The sequence below is a fragment of the Phyllopteryx taeniolatus genome, chromosome 7 (genome assembly GCF_024500385.1).
Source record: "Phyllopteryx taeniolatus isolate TA_2022b chromosome 7, UOR_Ptae_1.2, whole genome shotgun sequence".
NCBI lineage: Eukaryota > Metazoa > Chordata > Actinopteri > Syngnathiformes > Syngnathidae > Phyllopteryx > Phyllopteryx taeniolatus.
This window is the reverse complement of record NC_084508.1, coordinates 4,721,063-4,747,300: the sequence shown is the minus strand read 5'-3', so window position 1 is coordinate 4,747,300 and position 26,238 is coordinate 4,721,063. Positions and strand designations below refer to the sequence as shown.

The 26,238-nt window shown below is 47.9% G+C and overlaps 3 protein-coding genes across 3 annotated transcripts; 2 read left to right on the top strand and 1 right to left on the bottom strand.

Annotated features, from left to right (window-relative positions):
* Positions 1-26: 26 nt before the first annotated feature.
* On the top strand, positions 27-6,668 carry zgc:109982 (uncharacterized protein LOC553564 homolog). Its single transcript, XM_061778195.1, has 6 exons — positions 27-273; positions 2,909-3,070; positions 3,764-3,943; positions 4,009-4,102; positions 4,567-4,750; positions 5,917-6,668. Exons 1-6 carry the CDS (start codon positions 27-29, stop codon positions 6,145-6,147), a joined length of 1,098 nt encoding a protein of 365 aa, XP_061634179.1. The 3' UTR covers positions 6,148-6,668.
* Positions 6,669-7,299: 631 nt separating this feature from the next.
* dr1 (down-regulator of transcription 1) lies at positions 7,300-11,088 on the top strand. Its single transcript, XM_061778196.1, has 3 exons — positions 7,300-8,024; positions 8,755-8,918; positions 10,624-11,088. Exons 1-3 carry the CDS (start codon positions 7,805-7,807, stop codon positions 10,765-10,767), a joined length of 528 nt encoding a protein of 175 aa, XP_061634180.1. The 5' UTR covers positions 7,300-7,804; the 3' UTR covers positions 10,768-11,088.
* Positions 11,089-19,918: 8,830 nt separating this feature from the next.
* On the bottom strand, positions 19,919-26,238 carry LOC133480296 (glutamine synthetase-like). Its single transcript, XM_061778076.1, has 6 exons — positions 25,901-26,238; positions 25,001-25,162; positions 24,055-24,201; positions 23,808-23,935; positions 22,371-22,570; positions 19,919-21,203 (listed from the first exon to the last, which is right to left on the bottom strand). The coding sequence occupies exons 1-6, from the start codon at positions 26,064-26,066 to the stop codon at positions 20,885-20,887; spliced, it is 1,122 nt and encodes a 373-aa protein (XP_061634060.1). The 5' UTR covers positions 26,067-26,238; the 3' UTR covers positions 19,919-20,884.

Genomic DNA, 26,238 nt, shown 5'->3' with positions numbered 1-26,238 from the left:
TATTTTGTGTGTGTGTGTGTGTGTGCATGTGTGTCGTTGTCAGCGTGCGTGTCACTGTGTGCGTCAGTGCTGACTGGCACTTTGTCGGGATTAAGAGGTGGGAATTAAGGGAGGCAGCTGGCCGCCCCGCTCGGACCTCCTCGCTCATTCGGACCTCCTCGCGCACTGTCTGTACGATGACTCAAAAGGTGGTCTTGATCACAGGATGTTCCTCCGGCATCGGACTGGCGCTCGCCACACGCATCGCCAAGGATGAGAAGAAGAGGTTCATGGGTAAAAAAAAAAAAAAAAAAAAAAAAGCCGACATGGTTTACTGTATATTTGATGCAGAATAAGGCCGTGTTGGGAATCCCTCCCCATTTTGTCGTGCTGTTTCAATATGGCGGCCTCAACGTATCCTACGATGCATCTTGAAAAGCAATATATCCCATGATGCATTTGTGTCGAGACAGAAAAAATGATTTGCAGCTTCTGTGGAATTGTTTGTATTTGGGCATACGACGAATTCATGAGTTGTGGTGCGAAAATATCTTGACTATAAAGCAAGTCAAGCAACACAACACAGGTGGACATAAATGCTTTGTTTGGTTTTGGTTTTATTGTTTGTCTTAAAACTATCTGTTATAATTCATTTATTAGTTGACTATTTACTACCGAAGGTCCACCAGCTAACATGGATTCAGTACATTGTAATTATGTGACAGCAATGACATCATTGACGGCACCTGAGTAGTGTTCCAAAACAAGTCAAATATATGCTTCTCGATGTAAAAATCCTTGTATGTTAGGTTATGTGATTAGGGAGTATTCGATTAATCGTTTCAGCCCTAGTGTGAACGACAGCGCCGTGAAAAAGTATTGGCCCCCTTCTCAACTTCTTAGATTTTTGCATAGTTTCTCCACTTTAATGTGTAAGATCATCAAACAAATGGAAATATCAGACATTCTCCTTCAGGATTTTCTGTGAAAGAGCAGAATTCATGGTTCCATCAATCTCAGTCTCAAAGTCGTCCAGGTCCTGAAGTAGAGAAGCAGCCCAAGATCATCACACTACCATCACCATGTTTAACTGTTGGTACAGTATGATGTTCTTTTTCTGAAACGCTGTGCTCCATTTACGCCGGATGTAACGAGACACACACCTTCCAAAAAGCTCAACTTTCATGTCGTCAGTCCATATAAGAAGAGCCTTTATGTTCCGCAGTGGTTTTGGCCTCGGAACTCCGCCATGGATGCCGTTATTGCCTTACAGTCTCTTTCGTATTGTTTTGTCATGAACTCTGACCTTAACTGAGGCAAGGGAGGCCTGCAGTTCTTTCCAAGTTGGCCTGAGTTCCTTTGTGGCCTCCTGGATGAGTCATTGCTGTTCTCTTGGGGTAATCTTTGTAGGTCGGCCCCTCCTGGGAAGGTTCACCACTCTTCCATGTTTTCTCCATGTGAGGATAATGATGATTGGCTGGAATGCTATAGCTTTACAAATGGCTTTTGTAACTTTTTCCAGTCTGATAGATGTCAGTTACTTTATATCTCAACTGGAATTTCTTTAGATGGTGTCATTTTGTTGCAGCTTTTTCAGATCTTTTGTCCGACTTGATTTTGTCGGGACAGATTCTGTTTAAGGGATTTCTTGATTGAACAGGTCTAGAGGTAATCAGGCTTGGGTGTAATCAATGAAAATTCATGAAATGAATTCATGATTTAACAAGGGGTGTAATTACTTTTTTGCACAGGGCCAGGTCACTTTGAATTGTTTGTTTTTCCTTAATAAATGAAATCACCATGTAAAAACAGCATTTTTAGTTCACTTGGATGATATTGTATTTGTCTGATATTTACATTTGTTTGATGAAACTATGCAGCCATGAACATCCGGGCAGCTCCTGGCGGCCATCAATCAGACACCTCGTTCCGCGGAGATTATCGTCACGGCGGAGAGTACCGCTCTCCCCGAGACTACTGATCTACTGAACGTCAACCGTGGCTACAACTGCGCATATGAGTATATGCAGCAAGTCCAAATGGCGACGGGCGTAAAAATCATTGCAGACTAAAATCATTTTGATTCAAATGCGAAAATTACGATCTGGGATTCGTTTCTTCATTGGGATTTGCTCGTCGATCCGAATCCCACATGATTTGTTCGTAGCACTACTGCATACAGCGTTTTAGTGGACTTTTTAGTTAAAAAAAAATATATATATATATATATATATATATATATATATATAAAATAATGCTAAATAGCAAAATATTTGACTTTCTGTCATTGTGTGTGGATGTAGCGTGGCAGCGGAGCTGATGGCACATGACGTGAACAAACAAAGGGCCCAACATGTAAGAATTGACACAGACAAGTTGTGGCTTTTCTGAACACAGAGATTTGTATACATGCTCAGGAAAAATATATTTCCAGGAAGTCCATTCCGATTCTTGGAAGCCTGAGGACAATCACAACAATGAGGGGAGATATTCCCCGAAAAGGAATTCACTGTGTAAACGTGTTTTGGTACAATGACACGAGGAGTCGAAGCAACCCGCAATGGGTTAACATGACATCACCTAACTTCTGCTGCGGGTTGACCTCAGTTCATTCTAGCATATATTCCCTCTTTTGGGGTCAATAACCATAAGCAAAACCAATGTTTCACGTGAAACATGATATTTGCGATGCATGTCTATGATGAGTAGATGCAGAAAAAAAATCTTCGGGACAAAAAAGACACAGGAAGTCTACCATTTTAGTTTGAAGCAGCCATTTTAGGGTCATTTTCTGCGAAAACTACAAATTGGACTCAAAAGGGCAAGACAATCAAACTGCCCAATACTGAGAGAAATGTGTAGCTGCAATAACGTTCGCCATCGCTGAAGCTGCACGCCCGTAACGTGTGTATGTGTGTGTGTGTCGCAGTGTACGCCACCATGAGGAACGTGAGCAAGGGCGAGGCGCTGGTGGAGGCGGCCGGTCGCGCACTGGGCCGCACGCTGGAGATCAAGCAGCTGGACGTGTGCGACGAGATCTCCATCAAAGCGTGCGTGGACAGCCTGCCCGAACGCAGGGTGGACATCCTCAGTGAGTCGCACGCGCCGTCACCAACGTGTGCCTTGCAGAAACTAGAAGGCATTCCTTTCACAAACATTGTCTGCCAACGGAACTTGAAAATCCACGAGTGAATGTACGGTAGCTAGCCTAAAAGCAATCCAACTAAAATGATGTCTCAAAGTAGTGCATCTGAGCCACGGAGAACTCGAGTGTGCGAGGTCCGTTTTTTGGTCACTTTGCAGGAGAATGAAATGAATGAGAATATTCACCGGCATCTTTGCAAGCTGGATTGGATTTATATATGGCAATGGAGACTTGCTTTTACAGAAATGGAGTGCTTTGCAATTCAAATTCATCTAATAACGTGACAAAAACATCATCATACTCACCAGAGTGCGGATTATTAAATGCGTTAGCATCTGAAGATCGCTACAGACGTTTTGCTACTCCAAGTTGGCCGTAACACGCTTTGCTCAGACCAGCCAATCAGAGGATGCTAAAATTCTACATCATCGAGGGTGAGGACGAATTTGAAGTGTGATTGCACAAAGGAAGCGTTCTAATGTTAATGTAGGTGGAAGTTGGCCCAGCAGTGCTGATTATGAACAGCGAGTCAAATTGGCAGACAAAGAACAACCCTTGATTTGAGATATTTCATCTTGGTTGGATTTGAGGTTTTGAAGGGTTTGACGTCATCAGTCTGTGCTTGACTTCCCTTGCCAGTCAGCAACGCCGGCATGGGCCTGATCGGGCCCATCGAGTGTCAGTCCGTGGACGAGATGAAGACGGTCATGGACACCAACTTCTTCGGCCTGGTGAGGCTGCTCAAGGAGATCCTTCCTGACATGAAGCGGCGCAAGAAAGGTCACATCGTGGTCATCAGCAGCGTCATGGGCATCCAAGGTCACACCTCCCGCCGCCCGCCCGTTCGAAGAACTTTTACCCAAAACTCCCCGTGTGCCCTCCAGGGATCCTCTTCAACGATGTCTATGCCGCATCCAAGTTCGCCGTGGAGGGATTCTGCGAGAGTTTGGCTGTCCAAGCGCTGAGGTTCAATCTCAAGTAAGCCGCACTTGGTAGACTGAGAAGAAGACCTCCACGCATCACATGCATCCATTTACTGGACTTCCTGGGCTCTTGGAAGGCCGCTAATGTGGATGACAAAAGTATTGACACACTGCTCTTAATCAGTTAGATGTTGGACTTGAGGCTTTAATCGTTGTTCTTACAAGGACAATTGTTTGTTCGCAAATTTGAAGGAACTCATTGGCAAGGTCCAAAACGTTTGTCCAAACTGCACATCTTTACTTCCTAAGGTGTCCCAGTTCTTTTGACCTAAATCCATATTTCTTTCCACTTCCTGTCAGTTTCACAACACTTTTGCCCAAACCACACATTTTCACGTGCTGGGAGTTACTTTTATCGGAAAACCGCATTTTCTTCACTCTGCACGTTCTGTAGGTGTCCAAATAATGTTGTCCTCTTTTGTTCACTTTTGACTGTGTGTTCTTGTCCCGTTGCTTCAGCATCAGTCTGATCGAACCGGGTCCGGTCATTACGGAGTTTGAGCGTAAGGTGTACGACGAAGGTCTGAAAACGGATTTGAGCAATGCTGACGCGGTGACGGCGGACATGTTCACCAACATCTACCTGAAGAACTACAAGCAGATCTTTGAGACGCTGGGTCAGACAGCAGAGGACGTGGCTGAGGTATGCGCCTCCCAGACTCAAGGAGCACCTCCCTGAGCGCCTTGCAGGAGTGCCTGCCAGAGGGACTCCAGGGGCGCCTTACAGTAGCGACTCCAGGAGCATCTCCGGGAGTACCTAGCCAGGGTGCTAACTGTAGCGCCTCCCAGAGCCATTCCAGTAGAGACTACTGGAGCCCTTCCGGCAGTACCTTGCCACAGTGCCATCCACAGCACCTACCTGAACTACTCCAGGAGTGGCCCCTGAAGTTACTTGTGGAGTGACTACAGAGTAACTTCTGGAAGCACTCCAGGAGCACCCCCCGGATCGCTTTCCCACAGCGTCTGAGAGAGGGCTTCCGGGAGGGACTCCAGGAGCAAAGTCTAGGAGTGCATCCCAGATCACTTTGCCAGAGTGCCTACTGAAGGGCCTCCTGGAGCACCTCCCGAAGCAACTTGAGGAGTGCATCCTGAAGGGTTTCCTTGAGGGCTTCCAGGACCAACTTGCCAGAGTACCTCCTGGAGTCACTTCAGGAATGATAGTGCCTCTTGAGGCGATTCAAAGAGTGACTCCAGAGTGCCTGCTGGTGTAACTACCAGAGGGACTCCAGGAGCAAGTCCCAGAGCACCACGCCAGAGCACCTGCTGAAGGGTTTCTGGGAGGGACTCCAGGAACAGCTTGCAAGAACACCTCCTCGAGGCACTCTAGGAGTGCCTCCTGGAGCCTCTCCTGAAGCAACTTCAGGAGTGACTCCAGAGTGCCTTCTGGAACAACTCCCGGAGGAACTCCAGGAGCACCTCCCAGAGCACCATGCCACGGGACCTGCTGGAGGGCTTCCGGGAGGGACTCCAGGAGCGACTTCCCAGAGAACTTCCCAGAACACTTTGCCAAAGTGCATCCTGAAGGGCCTCCCGGAGCCCCTTGCCAGAGTCACTCCAGGAGTGAGAACTTGAAGACCACCTCCGTGAGTGCATCCTGAAGCGACTCCTGGAGGGTCTCCAGGAGCACCTCACACAGCACCTTGTTGGAGGGCTTTATTGAAGCGCCTCCAGTAGCTCTTCTTGGAGGGACCCTAGGAGCACCTTCCCGGAGAGCCTCCTGGAGCAGCTCCAGGAGAACCTTCAGGAAGTGACTCACAGAGTTCTTTCCCTTCCTGGCCTAGATCTGATGCATCTTTCTTCTCCCCTTAGCATACGCTGAGGATCATGACGTCGGACAACCCTCCGTTCCGCCACCAGACCAACACGCTGTACACGCCCATGACCACGCTCAAGTACGCCGACCCGAACGGTGACCTGCCCATCGACACCTTCTACAAGATGGTGTTCGAGCACGACAAGATCTTCAACGCCAGCCTCAACTTCCTCAAGCTGCTGCGTTGGCGGAGCAGACGCAGCTTCACGCTGGACAAAAGCAGCTGAGATGTCATTTCCTCCATTTTGTCTCTAGAGGGAGCCAATGAAGTCCAATCATCACAGCTTGTGCTTGTCTTTAGCCACGCCCCCAGACAGTCACGTGACCACCACATCAAGTCACTTTAAAACAGGGGTCAGCAACCTTTTTGAAATCAATAGCTTCTTCTCGGTTTCCGATTAATGCGAAGGGCTTCACGCGTTTGACCTTTCATGTTAATGATTTCTCATAATTATCAACAATAATCTACAAATATGAACTTGATAAATATCAATTTGCAAATTTCATCTCGACAAATTTCTGCAAGTGTTTACAGGTTAAAATGGGCACTTCAACACCCTTCCTAGGAAATCACAATGTCCCATCAGCGGTGAGCTATTGTTGGAACAGAGCCGCCGAAAAGCACCGTGTTGGTGAGCCCTGCTTTAAAAGCTTGAAAAGATTAGAAACAGCTTGGGTACCTCAGAGCTTTTTGTGCAAATTAGATGATGTTAATAAATCACATACAATAAATGTGGAAGAATGGTGGAATGATATACATAAGAATGGTATTGAACATATACATTTTTCTCAAATTATTCATGTCCATCCATCCATCCATCCATTTTGCAAACTTATCCTTGTGTCGCGGGCGTGCTGGCGCACATCCCATCCTGACTCTGGGCGAGAGGCGGGGCACCTCGGATTGCAGGGCACATAGAAACAAACAACCATTGGCACTTGTGGGCCATTTGCAGTCTGCAATCAACCTGGCATGCGTGTTTTGGGGGTGTGGGAGGAAAGCGGCGTACCCGGAGAACAGGCAAACTCCGCACAGGCCAGGCGGGATTTCAACCCGCAGACGGGCGAACCGTTCGGCAATCGTGCCGCGATATATTCATTACGATTATTATTATTACACGATTGCCTGTCGACCAATCCAGGGTGTAGTCAGCTGGCAAAGACGTGACCCTGAACAATCCAACGGATGCATGGAAAATAAGTAACATTTAATACAAATAAGAAATGTAATGTAATATAAAAAATACTCTACATACATTATATTGTAATAGAAATAATAACGTTAAATTAAATGGATACATTAAACAACATAAAAGATCATAAATTAAATACGTCGCCAAATGACCACCGGGTGGCGCTAAACTATCCAAGAAACTTCCGCGGCTGCACTGACATCCGGTGTCCTTGTACACGTCATATCCGCGCAAATGTTGTCTTTTCCGTCGATTTTCAAAGTGGTTAACGGCAGATTGCGACGTTCGTTGGACGCGTCGAACGGATTGGTTGCCTCGTCCGGCTTTTGAATCCGTTTCCCGGCGGCACCGGATGACCTTTTGAGCGAGCTCGTCCGTCGTTAGCCTTAGCTTATCCTCGCTTATCTTAGCTTAGCTTTAGCCATGCTCTCGGGCGGCGGCGGCGGCGCTGTTGTTGCTCTGCCGGACTCTTAAGCTACTGGGCCGAGCGAGCACGCCTACTAAGTCGGTTGTCGCTCGGCCGAGTGTCCTTCGTGATCTTGGCTCGCCATTCGGTGGTTCGGTTCGACGCTGATGTTGGGCGGAGACGTTTGGCTTCCCGTCGCGGTGTTCGCCTAGCGGCGTCCATTTGCATTCGATCCCCCGGCCCCGTTTATTTGTCCCTTTCGCTCGCGTTATCGCTCGAGGCGCGATGGCGTCGTCGTCCGGCACCGACGACGATCTGACGATCCCTCGCGCCGCCATCAACAAGATGATCAAGGAGACGCTGCCCAACGTGCGCGTGGCCAACGACGCGCGCGAGCTGGTGGTCAACTGCTGCACGGAGTTCATCCACCTCATCTCGTCCGAGGCCAACGAGATCTGCAACAAGTCGGACAAGAAGACCATCTCGCCCGAGCACGTCATCAACGGTGAGCGGGGAAAACGCCCCACGAGCTTTTCCACAGCGACCGATTGTTGGGCTCTGCGACGAACCGAGAACTGATCGGTCGGCACCGTTTGCACCAGCTGCACGACCCGAAGCGCAATTTGCCAACAAAAGGAGATTTGGGGCCAAAAGAAACGTGGCAAGCAGAACGGGGACTCGGATCGCTTGTGCCTTTTTGGACACCTCCCGCCAACAGCCCAATCAAGCCCGAGAAACGGCGTTTGGTGGCGCAATCGTTATTTACAGATGTACAAATGCGAAAATGGCCAGAGTTGAACGTCGGCGTTGCCGTTTTTCCGAAAGCGCCCGTCGCCGCCTCGCCTTGGTCGGGATGTCCCCAAAAACATCGAGAGTCGGGATGTAACACGCGGGCGTACTTTCAATGATCCCTTCATATGTTGCGTCTTTAAGCCTCGAAGAAAATGTGTGGTTGATTCATTGAAGATTTGGGGTCCAAGGCAAGAATGTGTTGATTTCAACGCATTTATTGATGAGCTTTGGACGAGCGTTCGTGTTCAACCCTGTTGAGGTTCTTTTTTGGGGAGGGGGGGGGGGGGTATTGAGAAATTGGACACATTTGCAGGAGGAAAGAAAATCGGCCATCGGTGGTTGTAGGAGCGACTCGCGGCCGTTTAGGACACCGCGCGCTAGCCCGCACTCGCGCTTCCAAACCACACGACCGCGGCCGATGACGGTGCGTTGTTCCCCCGCAGCTCTGGAGAGCCTGGGCTTCGCCTCGTACATCGCGGAGGTGAAGGACGTGCTGCAGGAGTGCAAGACGGTGGCCCTGAAGAGGAGGAAGGCCAGCTCGCGCCTGGAGAACCTGGGCATACCCGAGGAGGAGCTGCTCCGCCAGCAGCAGGAGCTCTTCGCCAAGGTAAGCGCGCCAAGGGGGTGGACGCAAAAAAGGCCACACGAAGGCCGGGCGAGCACGACAGCCCCAAAAAGCGGAGAAAACGTTATTGATCATTCATCAATAACGGTAAAGACAGTTTAAAAAATGGAATGGAGCAATCTTTGTCTGGGTCGATGTCTCCCGTGCTGCGGCCAAAACTTCTTGAGTTCAGGATTTTAATCATTGATTCATCGGTCGATCGTTTTTTTTTGATGAGCAGGATTAAAAAAAAAAAAATCAATAAAATGATTCCATCCCTTTGTTAAAAAATTCTGCATTATTTTGAACTGGCTGTGCAGAAAAGTGCACGAGCAAGTTGCTGCATGAGCATCCCGGAGCTCTCAAAGTCATCAATTGTGGTTCCAAAAGCAAATGTTGGCGTCCAAATGCTTTTTGATGCTCAAAAAAATCTCGTTTTTGTCCCGCTCTGTCACCACGCCGCCACGTGAAGATTTTCAGGCGTTGCGCGTAACCTCGCCGAGCAGTCGCGTCCGCACAAGTCAAAACCCCATTCTATCATCTTCTCAACTGAAGGAGTTGACTCTCCATTCACTGAACTTTGAAGGAAGTCTTTGAATTCGACACACTACAACACCTTTATGTACAAAATATATAAACACGATAATCGTGAGAAACCTGATTTATATACTGTACATACATGCAAATCCGCCGTTTTGAACTCAAAATAGGCCACTTGAGAAAACACTGTGCCGTAAATGTTGTTGTAGTTTTGACTGTACACGCACACACACACGCGCGCACACACACAGCAACATCAGAATTTGCATTTTATTTTGCCATTCTTTTTTTTATGATTGATCTTCATGCTGTGGTTAAAAAAAAAAAATATCTGAAGTTCTTCACTATTTACTCAGTCCTTGAGTCATTCTTTCACTGCGTACTTTTTACTTTGACTTGAGTCACATTATTGTCAAGTAACTACTCTTACTTGAGTGCAATATGGCGCGGACATCCTCGATTGCTCCTCTTAAGTTTCAACAACATCAAATCAGCCAGTGTGCTATTTGTTGCGTCGAGGGGTCGCGGTCCCAGCGGAACCGCCGAGCGCACGGAACATCGGCGACAAGAGGGGATCCGCGAGTACATCTTGTATTAATGAGGAAACGCGCCTACATTAATCTCACGAGTTTACGGATGTTAATGTTAAATGTATTAAGCGACGGAGCGACGTTAGGGATGATGTCACGCCACAGAATGAACTGACTTCAAATTCAGAAATGGCCAATAAAAACCGCAAAATATCGTACTGAATATTTTCCTGGAGGATGCATTTGAAGTCGGCAAAAGCGAAACGGACAATGATTGCCGTCAATTCTGTTCCAGAATGAGAGCGCTTCGAGAGGAGGATGCTACTGATGTGGCACAGCTTGAAGCAGGTGGAGGTGGGCCTGGTCACCTTTTTCACGCCTCTGGTGTTCGCATGTCTGACCGTGCTGCATTTCCACTGGTTGACAAACGCGACTTTGAAAAACAAAAGGAAAACATTCTCTTGTTAATAACGTGATATATTTTCCAAATAACATCGAGTATTGTCACTCGTAACCGTTCAAAGTTTACTGAGCGCGAGTCGGTTTAGCTAGCGCGAGCGTAGATCTGGTCTGGTCTGGTCTGTTTCGATGCGGATCGCGTTCGCAGACCACGTGCCGTAACGCGTGCGTGTGCGCAGGCGCGGCAGCAGCAGGCCGAGCTGGCGCAGCAGGAGTGGCTGCAGATGCAGCAGGCGGCGCAGGCAGCGCAGATGGCGGCGGCGGCCAGCGCCGCCCGGCAGGCCGGCTCCTCCCAGGACGAAGACGACGACGACGACGCCTGATCCCGGGAAAAGTGGGCGGAGACGCAGACGGCGCGGGGGAAACGCCGCAGACTTTGACCGCCGATTTTCCACGCCGTCTCCTGGAAATTCCCTTTCGTTGTGGTTGTTTGGAGACTTTTTTTTTTTTCTTTCTTCTTCTTCTTGAGTAAAACGTAGACGTCGCAGTATTACTGATCCATGTCACCAAAGATGGCCGACAGACCGGCGGCCGGCATGTTGTTCGCGTGTCATGATGATGATGATGATGATGATGATAAGGGTCGTTTATGTTCACTTGTTCATTCCGCAAACTTCTTCAAGCAATAAATTCTTTTGTCTTTTTTTTTTTTTTTTATATATACACCTCCACCGCTGCTGCGTCGTCCTCTCTTTTTTTTCTTCTTCTTCTCGTGGCTCACGTGTCTTCACAAAAGGCCGCCGGGCTGGACCGCGAGGAAGGAAATTTCACCGATAATTGACACCTGTTTTAATTGCATCGGAAACCAGAACGAAGCCCCCCCCCCCCCCCCCCCCCAAATTCTTGATGACGTGGGGATTAGCCGCCAGTCAGCGTTTTCGGGGTTTGTTTGCCCCAAAGAAGAAAAATGAGCCAAAATAAAAGTATGCAAATATCCAAACTGTGCAAAATCTAGCTGCAAGATGTCGGGTGGAGCCGATCTCTCCTTTTAAGGGCAGCCGGCGGCCCTCGCAAGGGCTTCGGCAAATCTGACCTGCGACCGGACGAGTGCTCGCCGTCTGCACTTCGTCCTGCTGCGGCGCCATGTGGAGCTCCGGCGTGAACTTTGAATGCTGCTGCTTCTGGCGCATCCTCCACAGGTAACTAGTACAGTTACTACCATGACGACTAGTATTCTTTTTCTTCACGTGCTGGTTTTACTTGTGTGTGTTTATTGTTTCACTTCTTCATAATGGTCATAACAACTTAGATTATAGTAATTATTTATATATCTTATTATAACATCATATAGTATTATTATATAAGATATAAAATATAATTATAAATTATATAATAAAAAAATGTGAATTATTAGATTATTCTATGTGTATGTGTACTTGTCTTTGTGCTTGTGCCATTTGCTGTGAAGCAGTTAAAACGTATTTACAAAAACAAATCCAAATCTCAGCTTGGTGATATGAATGACAAATCAAAAAGTGATTAGTGTGATGTAAAAAAAAGTGAATATTGTGATAGCAAGCAAATATTGAGAACAATTGATTTAACATATTTGTATATTTTATGTTATAATGTTATAAAACCGTTCAATCCGACACACACACACACGCAGCGGATGAAATAAGTACAACCCCAATTCCAATGAAGTTGGGACGTTCTCTTATACATAAATCAAAACAGAATACAATGATTTGCTAATCATGTTCAACCTATATTGAATTGAATACACTACAAAGACGAGATATTTCATGTTCAAACTGATCAACTTTTGTTATTAGCAAACAATCATGAACTTAGAATTTGATGGTTGCAACACATTCCCAAAAAGCTGTGTTACATCACCTTTTCTTTGAACAACATTCAATAAACGTTTGGGAACTGAGGACACTAATTGTTGACGCTTTGGAGGTGGAATTCTTTCCCATACTTGCTCGATGTACAGCTCCAGCTGTTCAACAGTCCGGGGTCGTAATTTACGCTTCATAATGCGCCACACATTTTCAATGGGAGACGGGGTCCATCACCTGCACTCTTTTACTACCAAGCCACGCTGTTGTAACACCTGCAGAATGTGGTTTGGCATTGTCTTGCTGAAATAAGCAGGGGTGTCCGTGAAAAAGACATTGCTTGGATGGCAGCATATGTTTCTCCAAAACCTGTATGTACCTTTCAGCATGAATGGTGCCTTCACAGATGTGTAAGTTCCCCATATCATTGGCTCTAACGCAGCCCCATACCATCACAGATGCTGGCTTTGCGTCTATAACAGTCCGGATGGTTCTTTTCCTCTTTGGCCCGGAGGACAAGACGTCCACAATTTCCAAAAACAATTTGAAATGTGGACTCGTCGGACCAGAGAACACTTTTCCACTTTGCGTCGGTCCATCTTAGATGAGCTCGGGCCCAGAGAAGCTGGTGGCGTTTCTGGGTGTTGTTGATAAATGGCTTTTGCTTTGCATAGTAGAGTTTCAAGTTCCACTTACGGATGTAGCGCCGAACTGTATTTACTGACATTGGTTTTCTGAAGTGTTCCTGAGCCCGCGTGGCGATATCCTTTACACATCGATGTCGGTTTTTGATGCAGGGCCGCCTGAGGGATCGAAGGTCACGGGCATTCAATGTTGGTTTTCGGCCTTGCCGCTTACATGCAGTGATTTTTCCAGATTCTCTGAACCTTTTGATGATATTATGGACCGTAGATGATAAAATCCCTCAATTCCTTGCAATTGTACGTTGAGGAACATTGTCCTTAAACTGTTGGACTATTTTCTCAGGCACTTGTTCACCTCGCCCCATCTTTGCTTGTGAATGACTGAGCAATTGAGGGTGGCAATCACGGCCCCCACCTGTTCCCAATGAGCCTGTTCACCTGTGGGATGTTCCCAACACGTGTTCGATGAGCATTCCTCAACTTTCTCACTCTTTTTGGGAACGTGTTGCAGCCATCAAATTCCAAGTTCATGATTATTTGCTCAAAACAATAAAGTTTATCAGTTTGAACATGAAATATCTCGTCTTTGTAGTGTATTCAATTAAATGTAGGTGGAACATGATTTGCAAATCATCGTATTCTGTTTTTATTTGTTTAACACAACGTCCCAACTTCATTGGAATTGGGGTTGTATTTAACACGTCACCATTTTGCTCACTAAATATATTTCCCAAGGTGCTATTGACATGAAAATTTCACCGGATGTTGGGAACAACCCAAGTAATCCATCCATACAAAGAAAGTAGAACAAATGAGACCAGAAATGAAGTTGTAGGGCGAGGCAATAATATGCTAAAATATCGAATATGAGGTCACTGATGGTGTCGCGGCACACTCGCCTGACTTTGGTGCGGGCGGCGTGGGATCAGTTCCCACTCAGTGACGGTGTGAATGTGACTGCGAATGGTTGTCAGCGTCTATATGTGCCCTGCGACTGACCGGCGACCAGTTCAGGACGTAGTCCGAAGTCAGCTGGGATAGGCTCGGGCGCCCCGTCACCCTAACCGGGAAAAGCGCTGTTGAAAATGGAGGGATGGATATGTTGTTTCATTCTCAGCAAAAGCGTCCAAGTCGCGCCTGTCGTCAGCCCAAATGTCCACCAGGTGTCACTGTTGGCCGTTTGCCTGCGCTCTACTGCCAGAGGCGCGTGAAAAAAATAACTTTGGAAAATCAGTGGCGACGCACGGTGGAGACCGGTTAGCACAGCCGCGGGTTCAAATCCGACCACGCCGGTGTGGAGTTTGCATGTTCTGCGTGGCTTTTCTCCTCCCACGCCCCCCGAAACACGCGTGCTCGGTTGATTGAATTGGGTGGGAATGCGACCAGTTCCGGGTGTAGCCGGCCTCTCGCCCGGAGATAGCTGCGGTCGGCACCAGCACGCCCGCGAGCCCAGTGAGGAGAAGCAGGCTCGGAAAATGTATGGATGGAAAACTACTGGATCCCGGTTTCACAACAACAACAATAAAGTTACATGTGGGATTCATTCAATTCGCATATTCAAACAATTAAAGACAACCTTATGTAACATTGTGTTGCAAACTTATATAAGTGTGTGTGTGTGTGTGTGTGGACGCGCACGCGTGTCTTTCGTGCAACTGCAGCAACATCCCTGGCGATCCCACACAAAATGGACTCTTCGTAGAAGTCTTGGACACTTTCTGGACCAGTCCCACATGTATCGAGCCATTCCAACTCCAACATACGGTACCAAACGCAACAGCAAATGACGAAACACAATGGCAAGTTTCAAAACACAACAGCAAATAAAATAACTACAAATAACTCCTCACAACAGCAAATGAAAAATCCCAACCCCGTTATACATAACACCCTCAAGTGCAAGTTTCAGCCTCATCGCTCGCTCTGATACTCTTTTCACCTCCGGGACATTCTTAGCCAACTGTTCCTCTAAAATAACCCCGACTCCATTTCTCTTCCCATCTCCACCGCGGTCAAATAATTGACCGAGCCCAAAGCCCTGAACATCGAGCCTCGCCGCCTTCCCACCTGCTCTCCCGGACGCACAACATGTCCACATTTCTCCTAATCATCGTGTCAACCAACTCCCGAGCTTTTCCCGTCTCAGTCCCCACATTCAGTTCTAGGCTCTGTGCTTTCCTCTTCTCTTTCTGCCCCAGAACCCGCGTTCCACCTCTTCTTCGTCTTCGACTTCGACCCACAGTAGCTGAATTTCCACCGGCGGCGGTGGCGGACGTCGTTAACCCGGTAAACGACCGAGTCGCTATGGAATTCTTCGGATGAACGGCCCGAGAGGTGACGTCACCGGACACGTGCGCTGGCACACTGCCAGGTGGTGACGTCACAGGCCATCAATCGTTTGCTCCTTTTCCCAATTATCTACCTCTCTATAGTCGCGTGCGTGCGTGACTATGAAATGTTGTTGAGTCCACATGTCGCTTCTTGTTCACACAACAAGAAGAATTCCGTTGTGTCCCATTGTGGCGGCTCAGTGTGCGTGCGTTTGGGCAGGCTTAGTGTTTTTTTGTTTTGTTTTTGATTGGATCAAACATTCCTAATTGAGAACATAGCTGCATCTGGAATGTTTTCTTATGCAGCAACGTACTGACTGACTTGGTTGACACCCGCAAGCGTCACGTTAGCACACTTAGCATGTTGGCCATCTTCATCCGCTCGCATTTTTTAACGTGTCACAACAAGTTTGTTATAAAACAATCCTATTACTTTTACTCATTTCATGCTCTCACACAGACACACGCGCACGCACATGCACACGCACGTGCACGCACACACACCGTCCTGTGCTCACTTAGTACCTCTAAGCGTTCATCCGAAGAATTCCATACCTGATCGGTCGTGGCCCGGGTTAACAACGTCCGCCACCGGCGCCGTCAACCTGCGGGGCGCCGTTGGAAATTCAGCTACTGTGGGTCGAAGTCAAAGAAGAAGAAGAGGTGGCAAGCGGGTTCTTCGGCAGAAAGAGAAGAGGAAAACACAGAGCCTAGAACTGAATGTGGGGACTTTGAATGTTGGGACAATGACAGGAAAATCTTGGGAGTTGGTTGATGATGGTTAGGAGAAAGGTTTATATATTGTGTGTCCAGGAGAGCAGGTGGAAGGGCAGTAAGGCTAGAAGTTTAGGGGCAGGGTCCAAATTATTTTACCATGGTGTAGATGGGAAGAGAAATGGATTCGGGGTTATTTTAAAAGAAGAGTTGGCTAAGAATGTCTTGGAGGTGAAAAGAGTATCAGATCGAGTGATGTGACCTAGAGGTGAAAGAGAAATTCTGGAAGGAGCTCGACGAAGTAGTTCTGAGCATCCCAGACAGAGAGAGAGTCGTGATTGGTGCAGATTGTAATGGACATGTTGGTGAAGGAACTAGGGGTGATGAAGAAGTGATGAGTAAGTACGGCATCCAGGAAAGGGACAGATGGTGGTAGACTTTGCAAAAAGGATGCAAATGGCTGTAGTGAACACTTTTTGCCAGAAGAGGCAGGGACATAGGGTGACCTACAAGAGCGGAGGTAGAAGCACGCAGATGGATTACATCTTGTGCAGACGATGTAATATGAAGGAGGTTACCGACTGTCAGGTAGTGGTAGGGGAGAGTGTGGCTAGACAGCATAGGATGATGGTGTGGAAGATGACACTGGTGGTGGGGAGGAAGATTAGGAAGACAAAGGCAGAGCAGAGAACCATGTGGTGGAAGCTGAGACAGGATGAGTGTTGTGCAGCTTTTCGGGAAGGGGTGAGACAGGCTCTCGGTGGACGGGAGGAGCTTCCACAAGACTGGACCACTGTGGCCAAGGTGTTCAGAGAGGCAGGCAGGAGAGTACTTGGTGTATCTTCTGGCAGGAAAGGAGAGAAGGAGACTTGGTGGTGGAACCTCACAGTGCAGGAAATCATACAAGGAAAAAGGTTAGCCAAGAAGAAGTGGGACACTGAGAAGACCGAGGAGAGGCGAAAGGAATACATTGGGATGCGACATAGGGCAAAGGTAGAGGTGGCAAAGGCCAAACGAGGCATATGAGGACATGTATGCCAGGTTGGACACTAAAGAAGGAGAAAAGGATCTATACAGCTTGGCCAGACAGAGGGATAGAGATGGGAAGGATGTGCAGCAGGTTAGGGTGATTAGGGATAGAGATGGAAATATGTTGACTGGTGCCAGCAGTGTGCTAGATAGATGGAAGGAATACTTCGAGGAGTTGATGAATGAGGAAAATGAGAGAGAAGGGAGAGTAGAAGAGGCAAGTGTGGTGGACCAGCAAGTGGCAATGATTAGTAAGGGGGAAGTTAGAAAGGCATTAAAGAGGATGAAAAATGGAAAGGCAGTGGGTCCTGATCACAGTCCTGTGGAGGTATGGAAGCATCTAGGAGAGGTGGGTGTGGAGTTTTTGACCAGCTTGTTCAATAGAATTCTAGCGGGTGAGAAGATGCCTGAGGAATGGAGGAAAAGTGTGCCGGTGCCCATTTTTAAGGACAAGGGTGATGTGCAGACCTGTGGGAACGATAGAGGAAAAAAGTTGATGAGCCACACAATGAAGTCATGGGAAAGAGTAGTGGAGGCTAGACTCAGGACAGAAGTGAGTATTTGCGAGCAACAGTATGGTTTCATGCCTAGAAAGAGTACCACAGATGCATTATTTGCCTTGAGGATGTTGGAAAACTACAGAGAAGGTCAGAAGGAGCTACATTGTGTCTTTGTAGATCTAGAAGAAGCCTATGACAGTGTACCCAGAGAGGAACTGTGGTACTGAATGCGGAAGTCTGGAGTGGCAGAGAAGTATGTTAGAATCATACAGGACATGTACGAGGGTAGCAGAACAGCGGTGAGGTGTGCTGTAGGTGTGACAGACAAATTTAAGGTGGACGTGGGACTGCATCAGGGATCAGCCCTGAGCCCCTTCCTGTTTGCAGTGGTGATGGATAGGCTGACAGATGAGGTTTGACTGGAATCCCCGTGGACCATGATGTTCACAGATGACATTGTGATCTGCAGTGAAAGCAGGGAGCAGGTGGAGGAACGGTTAGAAAGATGGAGGCATGCACTGGAAAGCAGAGGGATGAAGATTAGCCGAAGTAAGACAGAATATATGTGCATGAATGAGAGGGGTGGTGGCGGAAGAGTGAGGCTACAGGGAGAAGAGATAGCGAGGGTGGAGGACTTGAAATACTTGGGGTCAACCGTCCACAGCAATGGCGAGTGTGACCGCTCACATGACCAATCATTATGTTGCGATTGTGTTGTCAGTGTCGTGCACTTTTTGTGGATTTTGACGCACTCAAGCGCTGTCTGATTGATAGATTGATTGACATTCATCAGCATCATGTGACCTCCACCCAAGAGCGAGCGACTAAGGCCCAGAACACACACGAAGATAATCGGGCTGTTTTTGTCCCGATTTTGCCCACTCCTGACCAAAGACGACAAACGGTAGACCATCTTAGGGCTGGTGCAACAGAAGCCTGCAGTTGACTGTAGATGGTGATTTATTAGCTGGAAAACGCAAACAGGACATGAAGACCTGAACCCTCACACAGTTTCACTACAAATTTGAGAACAATAAATCACATCGAGTCATCTGCAGGCTTCTGTTGCACAATTGGTTTGGGTATGTCATCTCAATAAATGAGAAGAAATATATTCCCGTTTATTGAGATGTACAGTACCTGTATGTTAGAGAGCACAGGATTTGGTCATACCAACAAACATCTACATATGATATGGCACAAAATGTGATACCCAAGGTCCAAGATTAGCTCACTATGTCCCAAGACTTGTGAAAATATAAATATAATAAGAAAATTAGATCAAATAAAATAAGAAAAAAAATACTTTTCTACATTGCCAGACACCAGCTCCGTCAACATGCTTAGGTTTCTGATTGTTCTTAGGGTTAGTTGCTACATTTATATGGTGTTGTATCTCTCTCTACCGCTAGCCGCGTGCTACATTAGCATACTAATACGTGCGATACTGCTCAGCTAACATGACCGCGACTGTCAGGACATCAGCAGTCATCTGCGTAGCATGTGCGCTCCACTTAGCAGGCTAACGGGCCGCCGCCTCCCCCTCAGCCTCACACAAAGACGCCGATTGTCTTCACTTGTTAGCACATTTGGATGCAAACTACGCCAGTCCACATGTCGCTGGTTAGACGCTCACATGGAGCTGACGCCGACCACTGACACTGACATTAGCATGCTTATGTATACAACTGCGGTAAGCCACCAGCTACATTAGCACACCGGTGTTTTACCCAAAAGCTTCGCGAGTACATTGAATCATCCGGCTGTATTTTGCTATTTGCTAATCTATGTATTATTGGTTTCTTGAAAACCGGTTTAAATAATTATCCATCCATCCGAGCAGAACAGTGACTCTGAGGCTAGTATTTTTTGCTTTTGTGACACCGCAAACTAGAAAGCCCTCTGTATCCTCCCGCATTGCATCACGTGACCGACGCATCGCCCCGCGCGGCCCCTCTGCGTCACTTGACGCGCACACGGCAAAAATTGTTGCTGCGCATCCAACGCCGTGGAGATCATCTCGTGATTGGTCCGTTTTAGTCACAGCATGATGACGTACTCAGCGTGCCCCTTGGTTCTACATACCATCGACGCCGCCGCCTTCTCGATCGATTTTGTAGCATAATTAAACGTATCATCAGGTCATCTAGGTCAATTTGTTCGAGCACACAGTTCCACGGTCACCATTGTTGTTGATTTGTTCCTTGTTACGGAAAGGAAAGGAAAACCGGCGACCGGAAATGGCCCAAAAATGCAGAGGAAACTCCGCCCTGTGGCGTCCTAGCCAAAGCCAGCCGTAGCGACACTCCCGACGTGGAGGTGAACTGCAGTACATTTTCGAAACTGCGCGCGTGGGTTGCGCTCGAGTATAAAGGAAAACTGCACGCGGGATAGTCGCAGTGACGTCAGCACGGTCAATGCCCGCGCGAGTATGAAGAACCCTTAAAACATAAAAAAAAAAAGACTGAGAAAGTTTTGGGTGGCAAAATCATTTATTTACAGATATAAAAGTAGCACGGTGAGCAACGGCTGGAGGTGAACGTCAGTGGCTTTTTTACATGGCGTCCGCCGTTCACTACGTGAACTGCATCATCTTCTCACCAACGCAACACACACCTTCTGCTACCTACTGCAACACATACCCGCTTTATACCATACATATACATACCAGAGTGCAGTCCAGGGGCCTTCTTCTCTAATGGGGGACAGGGGGGGTGATTTGGCTGCTGAGCAAACGACTCCCAATGTGTTGGCATCTCCAAGGATCTGTCCGTCATTGCAGTTGTTTAGAAGCTTGACATCCAGACAAGCTGCGGCAGACCCTCCTCCACGCCTTCATGTTGAAAAATGTACCTCATAACATCAATCATAACAGTTGCCGGTGGGTCACAGGATCAGCTAGGGCGTCACGTCATTGGGTGTAATATGCGGAGTTCCTTCCCCATCCGTCAAAAGGTAGGTTTGCACCATGGCCTCATCCCAAAAGAAGGTTCTAGTCCTCAGAGAAGGTACTAATACCGAGAGAAGGTTGTAGGCCAGAGAGGTTTTTGTCCCAAAGGAAGGTTATTGTCTTGAGGGAAGAGTCTAGTCTTGAAAGTAAATTGGCCTACTAGCCCTACAAAGTACTAATCCACAGAGAAGGTTCAAGTCCCGAGACAAAATTCTAGTCCCAAAAGAAGAGAGGATACTTGTCCTGAGAGAAGATTCTAGTCCCCACAGAAGGGTCAAGTTCCAAGAGAGAAGGTTCTACTCTTTACTGTGCTATACATTGCTAATCTAGGTAACCAATCATGTGAGACCTGTCAATCAACACAGGCATCCAAGTGGAGATGTCAAGTTTATTGGAGAGCAGAAGCCGGTAAAAATGTCAAAGAGGATGGAAGTAAAAAGGTAAAAAATATCAAATCACATGGGTCACATGTTTGGCAAGAGCGTCACGTCATTGGCTGTAATGTGCAGGCTCCTCCCCTTCCTCCTTCAACAGGCAGGTTCGTATCAGGGCTTCTGTGACGATGTACGGATCACAGTTGGCGGAAGGGCGGCGGTCCTCGAAGTAGCCCTGTTTGTCCTCGCCAACCACTCGCGGGATTCGGATGCTGGCGCTGCGGTTGGCCACACCGGCAGAGAACTGGTCAATGTTGGAGGTCTCGTGGTGACCAGTCAAACGCCGGGCATTGTCCAGTCCGCCTTTGGGGTCGTAGGCGCGGATGTGGTAGTGATGACGCTTGGCCAGACGCTCGATGGCCGCCTCTATCACCCTGACCACAAAAATAAAAAACAAGGTCTGTCATTTAAAATCTAGTTCTGAACTAAAGAGAGAAGGTTCTAGCCCTCAGAGAATGGTTCAGTCCCAAGGTGAGGTTTCACCCCCAAGAGAAGATACTATTCCTGAGAAAAGGTAACCAAGTCAGCAGAGAAGGTTCTTGTCTCGAGAGAAGGTTCTAGTCCCAAGAGAGGTTATACTCCAGAGAGACAGTTCTAGTCCTGAGAGAAGTTAATAGTCTCAAGAGAGAAGGTTCTAGTCCCAAGTATGTTCTTATCCCCAGGGAAGGTTCTAATCGAGAGCACGTTCTTGTCCCAAGAGATGTGCTAGTCCCAAGAGAGAAAGAGAAGGTTCTAGTCTAGAGAGAAGTTTCTAGGCCTGAGAGACAGTTTTTAGCCTGAGAGAGGTTTCGAACCCAAGAGAGAAGTTTCTAGTCCGGAAAGAAGTGCTACTCCCAAGAGAGAAGGTTTGTAGGCTGGAGAATGTTGTTATCCACAGGGAATAATCTAGTCGAGAAGGGTGAAGTGAAGTGCTAGTCCCAAGAGAGGAGGCTGTGGTCCAGAGAGAAGGTCCTCAGCCTAAGTAAGATTTATAGTCCAGAGAGAAGATTATCATCCCAAGAGAAAGTATACCGGTTCCAAGTGAAGCTTCTAGTCCCAAGAAGGAATACCCTAGTCCTAAAAGAGAAAGGTCTCCTCTCGACATTCTCATCCCCAGGGAGTCCCTAGAGAGGAGGCTGTAGTACAGAGGGAAGGTCCTCGTCCCAAGTGACGGTTCTAGTCCTGAGAGAGGGGTCCTGTCCCCAAAGAAGCATGAGTCCCTAGAGAGATGGCTGTAGTACAGTGGGAAGATCCCCGTCCCAAGTGACGGTTCTCGTCCTGAGAGAAGATTCTAGTCCCAGGAGAAGGTTTTAGTTCCAAGGGAAGATTCTTGGCTTAACAGAAGGTACGAGTTTGAAAAGAGGAGGTTCTACTCTAGAGAGAAGATTTGAGTTCAGAGAGAAAGTTCTCTTCACAAGAGAATAATCTCGTCCCTAGTTAGATAAGGTTTTTTTCCTGAGAGTTGTCTAAAGTCCTGAGATATAAGGTCCTAGTCCCCAGAGAAGGTAGTAGTCCCAAGGTAAGATTGTAGTATCAAGGGTGTGTGATTGTGTGTTACTCACTTGAGTCCTCCCTCCTGCCTCATGTCCTGGGTGCTAAAATTCGTGTGGCATCCTGCTCCGTTCCAGTTTCCCGAGATAGGCTTCGGGTCAAAAGACGCAACCAAGCCAAAGTCTTCACACACTCGATGCAGGATGAAACGAGCCACCCACAAATGGTCGCCCATGGCGATGCCCTCGCATGGCCCCACCTGGAACTCCCACTGGAAATAACACAGCTGTGATCACTGGAAACGTTTTTAGTTGTAATTCATTATTCAATGGTTTAACAGCATAAGAAATTGTTAAAATGTGAATGGTCATGAAGTCATTTGAACACATCGTGATGGACAACCTCAAGAGCGTCACGGGTCCCCTGCTGGCCCCCCTGCAGTTTGCCTAGTGAACAAACAGGTCTGTGGATGATGCAGTCAACATGGGACTCCAATTCATCCGAGAACACCTCGACGGCGCGGGGACCTATGCGAGGATGCTGTTTTTGGACTTCAGTTCTGCGTTCAACACCATCATCCCCGAACCCCTCTCCTCCAAGGTTCTCCAGCTCAGCGTCTTGCCTGCCATCTTCCCAGGGGATTTACAGCTTCCTGACGGGCAGGACACAGCAGGTGAGGCTGGGGGACAACACCTCATCTACAGGCACCATCAGCACCGGGGTGCCCCAAGGATGTGTCCTCTCCGCTGCTCTTCTCTCTCTACAAGAACAACTGCACCTCAAGGTACTGAGCTGTCAAACTCTTGAAGTTTGCAGACGACACCACAGTCATCGGCCTCATCAAAGACGGTGACGAGTCTGCGTATCGACAGGAAGTGGAGCGTCTGGACCTCTGGTGCGGCCGACACAACCTGGAGCTGAACACGCTCAAGACTGTAGGGATGATCATGGACAAAAATCATCTAAGACCCTCCACATCCTGGTCACCACCCCTTCCAGCTCCTTCTCTCAGGTAGGCGCTATCGAACAATGCAAACTAGAACTAGCAGACATTCCAACAGCTTCTTCCCTCTTGCCATGAAACTGCTAGAGGCTAAGTGACTCTCCGTAGTGTGTTTTTTATGTCTCAAAGTATTTATTGTCAAAATGGCTGTCTATTGTCATAAAGGGTGGGTACACTGAGCTTCTGTTTGATGCGTAGGCACAAACAAAAGTCAGGACCCATTCCCCACCCGAAGGCAGAGGGATGCTATGCACTCGTCCACTGGGGTGAACCCCCAACAAATAGTCACTGGGCCTGGGGGCAATAGTCTGTCGTCCAGCTCACAATGCACCAACCCCTTTTGGCCCCTCCACAGATGGCGAGCCTACAGGAAGGGGACCCATGTTGTCTCTTCGGGCTGTTGCCAGCCAGGCCCAATGGGTGGAGGCCCACCCATCAGGCACCTACATCAAACAGAACACCCCCGCCCCACACACACACACACACACACACACGTGTACAGTACCTGCGCTGGCATGACCTCGGCATTGGTGCCACAGATCTGCACACCGGCATACAAGCAGGCTCGGTAGTGAGCCTCCACCACGTCTCGTCCGTATGCCTTGTCGGCGCCCACGCCGCAGTAGTAGGGACCTGAGGGGGCGAAGCAACAACTAATTGTTACCAGTGAACGAGCGAAGGGCGAGCAGAAGGCCGGCGGCCCCAGTGGGTAGCGAGGGGCTGGTGGGGGGAGGGGCCAGTGGGCGCCTCACCTTGGGGTCCCGGGAAGCCGTTGCAGGGCCATCCAAAAGGGTGTCTGTCGGTGCCCAGCAGCGTGTACTCCTGCTCCATCCCAAACCAGGGATGCTCGTTCTCCACCAAACTCATGATGCGACAACACCTGTCTCGAAGGTTGGTCTCTGAGGAGGTGCGGGGGAGGGGGGCCATGAGAGGCAGGATGACAAGATGAGATCAGAAGAGAAGAAGACAACAAAAGAAAGATAAGATAAAGATAAAGATAAATAAGGACTAGACTCGGACTAGAACCTTCACAAACCTCTCGGGAGCAGAACCATCCCTCTTGAGATTAGCACTTCTCTCTGGACAAAAACTGTCTTCAGGACTAGAACCTTCTTTGAGACTAGAACATTCTCTCTCTGGACTAGAACCTTTTGTCTCAGGACCAGCAAAGTGCTGGACTATAACTTTATCTTGGAAGTAGGACCATCTCTCTTGACCAGAACCCTTTCTGTGTCTTGGGACTAGCGCTTTTCTCAGGACTAGTATTGTCGCTCAGGGTAAAACCTTCTCTTACTAGTACATTCTCTCGAAACTAGAATCTTTCTCTCGGCACTAATCGTCTCTCGGGACTAGCACTTTTCACAGGACCAAAATCTCTCAGAGATAGAATGGGGCGGCTGTGGCTCAGTTGGTAGAGGGGGTCAGTCAGTGCCCAAAGGGTCGCCGGTTGCTAATGAAATGTCTTTGGGCACTGATTTGCTCCCATTGGGCCTGGCGGGGCCTTGCATGGCAGCAGCCGCCCATTGGGGTACGAATGCGTGCGTGAATGGTTGAATGTGTTAGCATCTGTAAAGCGCTTTGGGCACTGTGACGGTGTAAAGCGCTATATGAGTGCAGTCCATTGAACATTGACCATTTAGAATCTTCGCTGGGTACTAAAACCTTCTCTGGGGTCTAGCACCTTGTCTGTGAACGTACCTGCGGGTTGTTTGGTGTACTTGAGCACCTCGCACAGGACCAGCTTGTTGGGGTCCTTCCTGAAGGGGTCCCGGAACATGGCAGCAGGGATAAGGAACATGTCACCGTTGGAGCCTTCAGACTGGTACGTGCTCGAGCCGTCAAAGTTCCACTCAGGAATATCTGACACGTGTCAAGCATTTTCATACATTATTACATAGTTATCACATTGAGGTAATAACACACACACATATATATACACATATATATATACATATATATATATATTTATATATATATATATATATATATATATATATATATATATATATATATACATTGATGTAATGACACGTTTGCAGGGTCTAACTCGGCTAAGTTGATCACAAGGAAAAATGTCTGCCTCGAGGCAATACAAATTATTAATACAAGCATATTTGCACCGCCCGGAACCATTTTGCCACTGTCCATGTTTACCATTTGTTGCCGACGGACGCATTGTCGGGCCAGTGAAATTATTGCCAAAAACGACAGCAGAGCATCTATAAGTGATTTTTAAGACACTATTAGATGTTTAATGTACATGTAACATGATGTACGCGTGAATGGTAGTTGTGGTTTTTTGTTTTTGTTTTTTTACTTAAAATGGTCATCGCTAGCGCGCTAATGCTACTTGCGAATGCTAACCGTTTAGCAAAGGCTGATTTTACTGTCTGTACAGATGCGTTTATACCATGCACTCCATACCAACATATGCAGTTTAAGGCTAGAAGTGCAGTTACTCACTACTTAGTGTAGTCCATTACTCGAGTACTCGACCAAATATCTATCGGGTAATCGCTTCTAAAAAGATTTGATGAGTGAGAGTGCAACATGTTTATAATGTGCATAAAATGTCGTTTTCAGCGCACGTCGACTAACCTTGGACGCTTTTGGGTTCCGAGTCCAGGGTCCTGGTCTTGCAGCGTAGGCCTTCTCCGGAGCCGTCGATCCAGATGTACGTGGCCTGGACCTTGTCTCCCTGGGGGAGGTCCAAGTACCGCTGCTTGACGATCTTGTTCAGCTTGGCGCTCCCTGCGATCGACATGCTCACAATTCACAACCTGGGCGAGGAGGAAGAGGAGGAAGATGATGAAGATGAGAAGGTGAACTCCTCTTGTCACGCGGCTCTCTGCTGTCAATCATTCCTGCCGGGTCCGTGGGTCGCGCGCGTTTTTATACGCGTGCTCGCCGGCTGCGATTGGCCACACGTGAGCGCG

Bases quoted from the DNA above. Each gene is read 5' to 3' on its own strand.
- zgc:109982 (XM_061778195.1), top strand. From the start codon at position 27: ATGTGTGTCGTTGTCAGCGTGCGTGTCACTGTGTGCGTCAGTGCTGAC. The intron at 274-2,908 runs GTAAAAAAAAAA...TGTGTGTCGCAG, and splicing joins TGAGAAGAAGAGGTTCATGG to TGTACGCCACCATGAGGAAC. The intron at 4,751-5,916 runs GTATGCGCCTCC...TTCTCCCCTTAG, and splicing joins CAGCAGAGGACGTGGCTGAG to CATACGCTGAGGATCATGAC.
- dr1 (XM_061778196.1), top strand. From the start codon at position 7,805: ATGGCGTCGTCGTCCGGCACCGACGACGATCTGACGATCCCTCGCGCC. The intron at 8,025-8,754 runs GTGAGCGGGGAA...GTTCCCCCGCAG, and splicing joins GCCCGAGCACGTCATCAACG to CTCTGGAGAGCCTGGGCTTC. The intron at 8,919-10,623 runs GTAAGCGCGCCA...GCGTGTGCGCAG, and splicing joins AGCAGGAGCTCTTCGCCAAG to GCGCGGCAGCAGCAGGCCGA.
- LOC133480296 (XM_061778076.1), bottom strand. From the start codon at position 26,066: ATGTCGATCGCAGGGAGCGCCAAGCTGAACAAGATCGTCAAGCAGCGG. The intron at 22,571-23,807 runs GTACTGTACACG...TGTTATTTCCAG, and splicing joins CCGAGGTCATGCCAGCGCAG to TGGGAGTTCCAGGTGGGGCC. The intron at 21,204-22,370 runs GTGAGTAACACA...TTTTGTGGTCAG, and splicing joins AGGCAGGAGGGAGGACTCAA to GGTGATAGAGGCGGCCATCG.